At 47.9% G+C, this 10,841-nt stretch overlaps 1 protein-coding gene across 1 annotated transcript; it reads left to right on the top strand.

Moving 5' to 3' along the window:
• The first annotated feature begins 6,629 nt into the window (after window positions 1-6,629).
• On the top strand, window positions 6,630-7,747 carry Fut2 (fucosyltransferase 2). Its single transcript, XM_021216665.2, has one exon. It carries the CDS (start codon window positions 6,630-6,632, stop codon window positions 7,671-7,673), a length of 1,044 nt encoding a protein of 347 aa, XP_021072324.1. The 3' UTR covers window positions 7,674-7,747.
• Window positions 7,748-10,841: the final 3,094 nt, after the last annotated feature.

Genomic DNA, 10,841 nt, shown 5'->3' with positions numbered 1-10,841 from the left:
GATATTAAAACCCGGAACTTTTGAAGTCTTTGTATACCAGTATATACCTTAGAGAGGGAAAGAAATCGGAAAAATTTTTCGTTTTATTTTTTACATACCTTGAATCACTTTATTAGACCCTTAGAACTTGCACTTACACACCTTAAGGCACTTTCTTAGACACTCATGGTTTGCTAAAGCTTGACATCTTCTATAGCCAGTGATTTACCACGAGACGCCAGTGCTTGATTACTGAAAACAGCCATTGTAAAGCCAAGTTCCTTCAAATAAAAAAATAGTTAAAAAAAAAAAAAAAAGTTGTACTGAAACCTGTTTTGTGAGTTTATCTCTATCAGGGTGGAGTCTGTCCGCCAGATGAACGGTGCCCGTGTTTGTCTTTCTCAGCGGCAGACCCAGTTGCTCTGGAAAAGTAAGCCCTGACTTTCTGTATGGGATGAATGAACTCACCAGGCGGCTGCAGCCTTATGGACGGAGCTAGTTTGCTTGCTGCTATCAGCATAAAGGTACAGTCAGTCAATATCCTCAGAGATCTGAGGATAAGTTATAGCGGGAAGTATAATCCGAATGGCCTCTGTATCAACTGAAATGACAAGAGGCTTACCAGCTACCCTAGGCTGCCATGGACTGGATGGCTTTGTTGGGGTCAGAGATAGTCAGTCTCGGCTGTCACAACGGCCAGCATTACATCTTCAGTTGTTGTACGGGACAGCATAGGTCTTTGCCTGCCACACCTAGGTCTGAGAGATTTTTCCTGTCGAGAAGGTACCTGAGAAAACTGACTTTACTTAGAAGAGGTAGAGTTCACAGTTTGGGCAGAGCCCCAATGGTGGGAGAGGCATGGGGCAGTACCTTCCAGTGGTTAGAGTCACTACGATCCAGGTGGCATGAACTTGCCCATCTGTCTTCTTTGGAGACCTTAGGGTGGTCTCTAGGAGCTGGCACCTCTGTCTATCGTGGGAAAAAAATTTTTTTTAAAGATTTATTTATTTATTATATGTAAGTACACTGTAGCTGTCTTCAGACACTCCAGAAGAGGGAGTCAGATCTTGTTACAGATGGTTATGAGCCACCATGTGGTTGCAGGGATTTGAACTCGGGACCTTCGGAAGAGCAGTCGGGTGCTCTTACCCACTGAGCCATCTCACCAGCCCGGAAATTTTTTTTTTATTAAGCGTTTTAAATTTAAATTCAGCAGCTCTCTGAAGAGTTTAACGACCATCTATTAAGATTAGCTGGATTAAACAAACTGACTTGGTTTTAGTTACTTGCTTTAGGCTTAACCTTGAAAAACATACACACGGTGCTAAAGTTTTTCTCTGTAAAGGAGTTACATTTGTACTTAGCATGACCGCAAGCTTAGTTCTGAGCACATTTAAAAATGCCATCTGTTGAGGTCACTGAGCCTTAACTTACATGTCTTAGTTACCTTTAAGAGTTTACAACAGGGCTGGAGAGATGGTTCAGTGGTTAAGAGCAGTGACTGCTTTCTCAGAGGTCCTGAGTTCAATTCCCAGCAACCACATGGTGGCTCACAACCATTTGTAATGGGATCTGACGTCCTCTTCTGGTGTGTCTGAAGACAGCTACAGTGTACTCATAAATAATAAATAAATAAAACTTAAAAAAAAAAAAGAGTTTACAACAAGTAACAAGTTGACCACAAAGATTCAGCAAAGCCACATGGTTTCCTTCTGTCCTGATGAGGTTAGCCTGAAAGACCCCCGAAGAGGGGAGACCCTCACTCAAGTCTCAGGATGACGCGACCCCCCAAGAACTCACGAGAGACCTCAATAGCATGAGGTTTATCGACAGGAACCAGCGCACTGGGGTCGACTCGTATCCCACACAGGGGTAGAGAAGTTTGACCCCGAGTAGCTGGGAAAGGGGGTGTTTAAAGGAAAAACTAGAACCTAAGAGGGTAGGGAGGGCTTTATTGGAAAATACTGAATCAGTGAAGAATCACAAGGGGAAACTCCCTGCTTCTCAAGATTGTTCTCAAGATTTTAATCTAACTTTGGTCAGCCAGGTCCTAGAATAAGGTCACTGACTCGGTTTGTTTAATTTTCTGTTCTGTGGTCAGCCAGTTCTCGGAACAGGCTGTTTCAGGGCCCAGCTATTTTTCTTTCTTGGCTCTAACTTGGTCTAGGGGGTCAAACTTAAATTTTTTACCTGACAAGTCATGTGGTTTAAAATACTATATATATGTACATATACATACATGTAACACATATACATAAATATGTCTAATATATATGTTACGTCTAATATATGTGTTTTGGTTTTGGTTTTTCAAGACAGGGTTTCCATATGTTGCCCTGGCCATCCTAGGTTTTGGGGTTTTTTTTTTTTTTTTGGTATTTTGTTTTTCAAGACAGAGTTTCTTTGTATAGCCCTGGCTGTCCTGGAATTCTCTTTGTAGACCAGGCTGCCCCCGAACTCACAGAGATCCACCTGCCTCTGCCTCCCAAGTGCTGAGATTAAAAGTGTGTGCTACAATGCCAGATGATAAAAACCTTTTATAAGAGTGGAAAGTAAGCCGGGCGTGGTGGCGCACATCTTTAATTCCAGCACTCGGGAGGCAGAAGCAGGTGGATTTTTGAGTTCAAGGCCAGCCTGNTCTACAAAGTGAGTTCCAGGACAGCCAGGGTTATACAGAGAAACCCTGTCTCGAAAAACCAAACCAAAAAAAAAAAAAAAAAAAAAAGAGTGGAAAGTAGAGAAACCTTAGAGATAAGAGACCTGTGGAGATGCAGAGCAGTTTGGCTGTATGGAATGTGGGGTTGTTTTAGACAGGGTTTCTCCTGCTGTGACAAAACACTGACCAAAAGCAAGCTGGGGAGGAAAGGGTTTCTTTGGCTTACACTTCCAGGTCACTGTGCATTATTGGAGGAAGTCAGGACAGGTACAGGGCAGGGCAGGATCCTGGAGGCAGGAGCTGACGCATGGCCCGTGGAGGGTGCTGCTCACTGGCTTGCTTCCCATGACTTGGTCACTCATTAAGAAAATACCCAGCAACTAGCTCTCATGGAAGCACGTACCTGAGTGAGACTTCTTCCTGGTGACTCTAGCATGTGTCAAGATGACACATAAATCCAACCAGTTCAGGGATCATTTGTGAGTTATAAATTTATATATTTATTTGTATATTTATAAATGTATATAGTTATATATTTAAAGGAACTTCAAAGATGTCTGCATGAGAGGCTAGGGAAGACCCAGGATGGATTAAAGAAGCTGCCAGACACAGCAGGCAGTTCCCAGCCAACAAAGGCTGACTGGGCCATGAGAGGGTGGGGTGGGAGAGAGCAAGAGAGAAAGAAAGGAGTGAGGGAAGAGGAGAGAGGGCAAATGGGGGAGAGCTCCAAAAGCAGGGCCAAGAGCCAGGAGGCCTAGTGGTCAAAGCGGCTGTGTCATATAGGAAACAGAGAAGCTGGAGGGAAGAGAATGGAAGATAAGGGCTGGAGAGGTTTAAGGTAGATATGCCAGCCAGGATGCCTCCGTAATAGGTACTTGCAATACCAGGCTTGTGGGACCCTCCCGCCTCAGCTCTCCAAGTGCTAGGGTTCCGGACCCACCACTTTTGCTCCCTGCAGCAGCCGCCTTCTTTCAGGTGCTGTAGCTGTTGGTAATTTTCCACATGCTTACCTCCCGAAGTAGAGAACCTGTCCTTTGTTTTCTGTGTCTCACACCTGTCACCCTAGCACTCAGGGAGTGGGGGCGGGGCAGGGTTGTGCTGAAATGGGAGGGCTGCTTTGAGTTTTAGGCCAGCCTTGGCCACAGTGTGAGATATATAGGCCAATCTGGGCTACAGAGTGAGACCCAGTCCTGATAAAAGCAACAGTAGCTAATCTCGCAAGTATTGCTGAGCTGGGAAGTTGACACAATGTAGCAAGGCCTTTCCTCTCCTTCGGTATCATAGTCTTCGATGCAATATTCGGTGTCTTCCTGTATCACTTTCTACCTTAGTTTGAGAAAGTCTTTCACTGAACCCAGAGCTCCAAATCAGGTTACACTGGCTGGCTGGGAAGCTCCGAAGGTCTGTTCTGACCCCGAGGCCAGTGCTAGGATTACAGACTCCGGCTGCCAGGCATCTCCACAGTGCTGAACTGGGACTGAAGTGCTCAGGCATGTGCTACAGACACGTTACCCACTGGGCCATTTGCTTAGAGCTACCTTATTTTTATTTTTAATCCATGTGCATGAGTCTGTACCTGCTTACGTTTTTAGGTGCACCACATCTGTACAGGTGCCCATGGAAGGCAGACAGAGGGTGTCAAGATTTTCCAGAACTGGAGTTACAGGTGTTTGTGAGGTGCCTGATGTAGGTGCTGGGAATTGAACCTGGGTCCTCTGCAAGAGCAGCTAGTGCTCCTAACTGCGGAACCAGCTCGTCAGCTCCTTCCTCTTACGTTGAGATAAGGTCTCTCACTGAGCCTACCTATAGCTCACTGGTTAGACTAGACTGGCTAGCAATCCCCCAATATCTCCCTGTCTCTGCGCCCGCTGTTGGGGTACAGAGACGGGTTGCACTGTGGTCACAGACACCTGTACTACCGAGCTACTGTGCGGGTACTAGAGGTCCAAATGCAAGTGTTCACACTTGCTCAGCAAGCTTTAACTGCTGAGTCACGTCTCCAATCCATCCCTAATTATTTATTTTGAAGCACCTCACACAGCTCAGACTAGCTCCAAACTCACAGCAACTCTACTGCCGCCGCAGCCTTCTGAGTATTGAGAGGACTGTATGTCAGCCTGCAGTACTGTGCTAACAGGGCTAAGCTGACTTTGTAACTACACACCTGGACAGCGTGCAGCCTCTAAGCTTTGATCTGTTCACAAGCCGCTTGATTTGATGCCAAAATCCTCTTGACTCAGAGTCTCTGGGCCTAAGCCTGTGGTCAGGACTATAGACCCTGGGCTAAGGGAGCCAGAAACTTTTGTCTCTTACCCGGAGGCGCACAAAGGCTCCTTTGGAGGCCGATAGTGGAGCATGCTCATGACTCCCAACTACATGTCCTCCGGGATGAGGAGGTAAGACTTCTGAAGATCTTGTGGAACCTGAAGACCTTGAGCCCTCTGAAACTTTCTTTCCCGTCACTCAGGCCTGGATCTGTAGTCTCACCTGGACTTTGCCTAACTAACACTTGGCATACACGTTGATCCCACCCTGGCTTCAGATGACAAAGTCACCTTCCTCTAGAATCTGTGGGTGGCAACCCCTTTGGTGTCTAATGACCTTTTCACAGAGGTCTCCTAAGACCATAGAAAACACAGATATTTATTTACATCACAATTCATAACAGGAGCAAAATTATAGTCATGAAGTAGCGATGAAGATAATTTTATGGTGTGTGTGTGTGTATGTGTGTGTGTGTGTATATGAGGGTCCCCACAATATGAGAAACTGTATTAAAGGGTCATAGCACTAGGGAAATTGAGAATCACTGCCCTAGACTTAGCTTTCAATGTACAGATACCCCTGAACCTGATGTGGGGGCATGTGACAATACCAAAGTCCAAATAAATCCCATTGAGAGTTTTCTTTGTTTTGTTCCTTTTTGTTGTTTTATTCTGAGACAGTTCTTACTATGTAGACCAGGCTGGTCTTGAACTCATGCAGATCTGTCTGCCTTTGGAGTCCTCAGATCCAGTGTGTCCCACTGTATACAGATTGTTTTTGTTGGTGTGTGTGTGTGTGTGTGTGCGCACGTGTTTGTGCAGAGTCTGCAAAGGCCAGTGGAGAACATCTGCTCTAGAGCTGGGGTTACATATGGGTGCCAGAAACTAAACTGCAGTCCTCCAAAAAGCTGCAAGTGCTTTTTAGCACTGGGTCACCTCCTCAACCACTCTGTTACTTCTGTTTTGTTTTGTTTTGTTTTGTTTTGTTTGTTTGTTTGAAACAGTTTCTCTACGTAGCATTGGCTAGCCTGGAACTCACTTTGTAGACTTGTAGTTCTCAGGCCTCAGCCTCCCCAGTAGCTGGGATCACAGGCCTGTACCACTCTGCCAAGCTGGAACTAATTTATTTCTATCAACCAGTGGAGAAAGGAAAAGGGATGTCTGAAAAAGAAGATGCTCTGGGACCTTCTCAGGCAATGTAGAATGAAGCCTGCCCGTGGCCACGTATATACAGGCCTTAAGCCTGGTGCACTGCTACTTAGCCTAAAATATGTATATATTCCTACCTATGGACAACCTTCTCACCGCGTTACTAATTGTGCTGGAATTCTTCTGAGATTAGGCTTTGGACTCTAGAATGAAGGCCCCCACCCCCTCCTCTGTCTCCCATAATGCCCCTGATTTTGTTGTTGTGTTTGTTTGTTTGTTTTCTCATGATTCCTCATTTGAGAACTTAAAGCACACTTTCCCTCTAAAGGGACATAGTGGCTCACTCTGGATTCCGATACCAAAGCAGAAAGATTGGGCCACACAGTTTCCAGCTAAACTGAGCTATCCCATGAAATCATGTATCAAACAAACCCAAATCAAAACAAAACAAAACAAAAAAATCCGAGAGGCACAATGCAGATGATTAGCCCAATGGGTGCCAGCTATTTATGCATGCATGGTTGCAAGTGTGCACCTAGCTGCTCTCCAGGTAACCTGCCATGCTTTCTTTCCTGGCAGCCATGGTCAGCGCTCAGGTACCGTTCTCCTTTCCTCTGGCCCACTTCCTCATCTTTGTCTTTGTGACTTCCACCATCATCCACCTCCAGCAACGAATAACGAAGCTCCGAACCCTGTCTGAGAAGGAATTACAGACGATTCAAAAGTCCTGGCCAAGTGCGGCAAGCACAGAGATGCAGCAGAGTAGCGAGCTGCTGGGCATGTTCACGATCAATTCCATTGGCCGCCTGGGGAACCAGATGGGCGAATATGCTACATTGTTTGCACTGGCCAGGATGAACGGACGGCTTGCCTTCATCCCCGAATCCATGCACAAGGCTCTAGCACCCATCTTCAGGATCAGCCTCCCAGTGTTGCACAGTGACACAGCCAAAAGGATCCCGTGGCAGAATTACCACCTCAACGACTGGATGGAGGAGCGTTACCGCCACATCCCGGGGCACTATGTGCGCTTCACGGGGTACCCTTGCTCCTGGACCTTCTATCACCACCTGCGCCCAGAGATCCTGAAGGAGTTCACCCTGCACGACCACGTGCGTGAGGAGGCCCAGGCCTTCCTGCGTGGCCTGCGGGTGAATGGGAGCCAGCCCAGTACCTTTGTGGGTGTCCATGTGCGCCGAGGGGACTATGTGCGTGTCATGCCCAATGTGTGGAAGGGCGTGGTGGCTGACCGGGGTTACCTGGAAAAGGCCCTGGACAGGTTCCGGGCACGCTATTCATCTCCAGTCTTCGTGGTTACTAGCAACGGTATGGCCTGGTGCCGGGAGAACATAAACGCCTCTCTAGGAGACGTGGTGTTTGCGGGCAATGGTATTGAGGGCTCGCCAGCCAAGGACTTCGCGCTCCTCACCCAGTGCAACCACACCATCATGACTATTGGAACCTTTGGGATTTGGGCTGCCTACCTGGCAGGTGGTGATACAATCTACCTAGCCAACTACACCCTTCCGGATTCTCCGTTCCTCAAAATCTTTAAGCCAGAGGCAGCCTTCCTCCCCGAGTGGGTGGGCATCCCCGCAGATCTGTCCCCACTCCTTAAGCACTAACACCAGCCTACCCTTGGTCCCACTTCCACCTCAAGGCAGAAGGAGTCACCTGTTACATCCCAGGAAGAGCCTTCTACTGGGAAGATGTGTGCCTTGAGCTGCCAACGAGAACTGATATGTGCAGAAAACATATTTACATGTTAGATACCACAAGCTCCAACATTCATTAACAGCTCAGACATCATCAATGGCTCCTGCTCCTGAAAACTAGCAGGCCTTCACCTTTTTTCAGCACAGCTGTCTCATGGTGCCAGACAGGCTGCCTCCCTCAGACAGCCACTTCCAGAGGCAGCAAGAAAAGGTGCCTTACCGATTTTACTTTAGGTTCCTTTTGAAGGGTGAGACAAACTCTTGATTATACACTTTTTTGACATTAGCACTTCCACAGCGGGGCAGCATTCGACAGGCAACAATCATGTGGGAAGCCTGAGAGAGGAGAGAAGGCTGGCTTGCTCTTTTTATAGCAACTGCCTTTCACCAACTCACAGGAGTCGGCTGAGAACTGTTAACCCCTTCGAAGGTGGTGCCTTCAGTGACCTCAGAACTTCTTATCATCTGTTAAGATTCTATTTTTTTTTTAAATTATGGATATATGTGTGGGTGTGTGCAGTCCCTTCAGAGGCCAGATCTGGGCGTTGGGTTCCTGGGAACCGGAGTCATAAGCAGCTGGCTCTGCCTCTCGAAGGTCTCGCCATCAGTACACAGGGAACCAAAGGCCAGTCCAGTGAAAGCCACACCTCTCCAAGCATCCAGCTAGCTCCTCTGTCCCCTTGACAAGAATTGTGTCACCTGGCTCATTATGAGTCATGGGGAGGGAGAATGCTGGGAATGGTTTAGCCTGGGATCCAAAGGAGGAGTTCTTCACTGCACAGTCATTTGTTCAAAAGGGATGCGGGAGCTACCTTGAACCCACAGTCCCCTCACCAAGTTGCTTGTCTTTGGGACTTCACCTACTCTGTCCATCTGAGAACTGAGTGAGTAGAATGCAGATGCATGTCCACCTCTGCAGCCCTGGCGGGACACCCCAGGCCCGGGGGACTCCTCCAGATGTTTCAGAGTGTCCTACCATCTTGTTAAACTTCACGTGTGAACACACCACATGCTATCTCTCACACAATGCAAGAATACAACCTATGTAGCCACCATTATAGAAACAGCCAGGGTGATGTAGGGGGCGGGGCGGGGGGAAGAAGCCTTGCAAAGGTGTTATCTCAGGACAGCAGAATCCCAGGGTGTCTCTCCAGACCCCCTGCTAAATTGGAAGTGCTGATCCTGTGCATGAGAAGTAGTCTGGACTGGCCGTGGCGGCACCTGCCTCTCATCCTTGCACTGTGAAGGCTAAGGCAGGGGGCCAGCCTGGTCTATATCTTAAGACCCTGTCTCAAAAAATAAAATTCTCAAACTGGGTGTCAAGAGTTAGAAGTCACCCACAGCTACATGGAATAGCAAACCAGTTTGAGCTGCATGAGAAACCCCCTACCCCATCTCAGAAACAGAAAGAAAATTACAAAAATCTAAGCTCCGCAGTGGCAGCGTACACTCAGGAGGCAGCAGACAGTAGATCTCTGGGTTTGAGGCTAGCCTGGGCTACACAGAAATCCTATGTCAACAAAACAATTTTTTTTTCAAAATCCAAAACAAATAAAAATGTACCTCTCCATCACAATTTAATAGGTTTTTTTTTGTTTGTTTGTTTTTGTTTTTTTTGGCTTGGTCTTTTGAGAGAGTATCTAGCTGTCCTGAAACCTACAGTGTAGACCAGGCTGGCCTTGAGAGTGATAATAAGATCAAAGGTGTGTGCCAATCATGCCCAGCCCCATTTTACATTCTGGAAAGTGATAGAGCAGGTTTGAGTCACTCCTCCAGCTGCCTAGGAGCGACGTGAGTGCTGCACATCCTTAACCCCAGCACTCTGGAGGCGAAAGCAGGCAGGCAGATCTCTGTGAATTCCCGGCTAGCCTGGTCCACATATGAATTCCAGGACAGCCAGGGTTATGAAGAGACCCTGTCTCAAAAAAAAAAAAAAAAAGAAAAATCAAAAGACAAAACACACACAGAGATAGAAAATGAATTAAAAATGTAAAATTGAAAACGTGGTAGAAGAATTGAGTTTATGGAAAGCAATGAGCTCTACCTATCAATGGGTATGGAATGTGAATTCTATCTCCAAATGATGTCAACACCGACCATCTCCACACCCACTGATTCCTGACAGCCATCTGCACGTAAGGTAAAGGACCATGTGTGGGCTAGAAACTGAAGCCTGACAGTGTTCAGTCTGAGGACGGACTGGGTGGGCTACACAGGAGATTTAGTCTTGGAGGAGGAGGAAGGGAATGAAAGGAAACAAGATACCTCGCCCTCTGTGAAGATCAAGGGTGGCAATGTGGATGAAAGCCTGAGGCCCCCCAGGGACACTGAAGCCCCTGGAGGGACTGAACACGGGAAGTGGGGTAACGGTGGTAAGGAGTCCACCGTGCTCGAGTGAGCGCTCAAGCCTGCACTAGCCTTCCAAGTGGCCACCTTCTAGAGAATTCCTGGGCTGCCAGGGCTCCTCACTGCTCTCCCTCCCCCCCCCCCCCCAAGGCTGACTGGCTGAGGATAGATGGTGACAGTGGGCAGGAGACAGGAGTAAGTCTTGGTTGGAGACACCAGGGACAGGGAAATGGGTTACACAGCAGAGAGAGGGCAGCTGTGCCTAGGGAAAGGCAGGGGGAAGGAAGCAGCTGGAGGGCCAATCAGATTGAGGTAGGTAGAGGTTAGCTGTAGGCGGGACCTCAGTAGCCAGAGACACTGATACAGAGATGAGCACAGCCAGATGCTGTCTTACAAAACAAGAAGAAGGGGCTGGAGAGACGCTTGCTGCTCTTCCAGGGGCTGTTGCAGTACCTGACACCCAGGTCAGGCTTGAGTTACAGGTTCCTCAAGCTTCCAAGGACTTGCATACACATGTGGTGTGCCCGTACACCCCAAATAAAAATGTTAAAAAAATACAAGAAATAAGAAGGACAAGTCTAGAGCCGGAAGAGGAAGCTCACTACACCCTGCTGACCCTGCAGGCCTGGGAACCCCCATGTTAGCATTCGGCTCATCCCAGGGAGCGTCAGGGCAGCTCTGACCATCTCCAGCCTGGGCCAGCCACCGCCTCTCTGCTGTCTTGCTCGGAGC

Source organism: Mus pahari, chromosome 1 (assembly GCF_900095145.1).
Source record: "Mus pahari chromosome 1, PAHARI_EIJ_v1.1, whole genome shotgun sequence".
NCBI lineage: Eukaryota > Metazoa > Chordata > Mammalia > Rodentia > Muridae > Mus > Mus pahari.
Note: the sequence above shows the minus strand (reverse complement) of the source record. Positions and strands in the feature narration are given on the sequence as shown.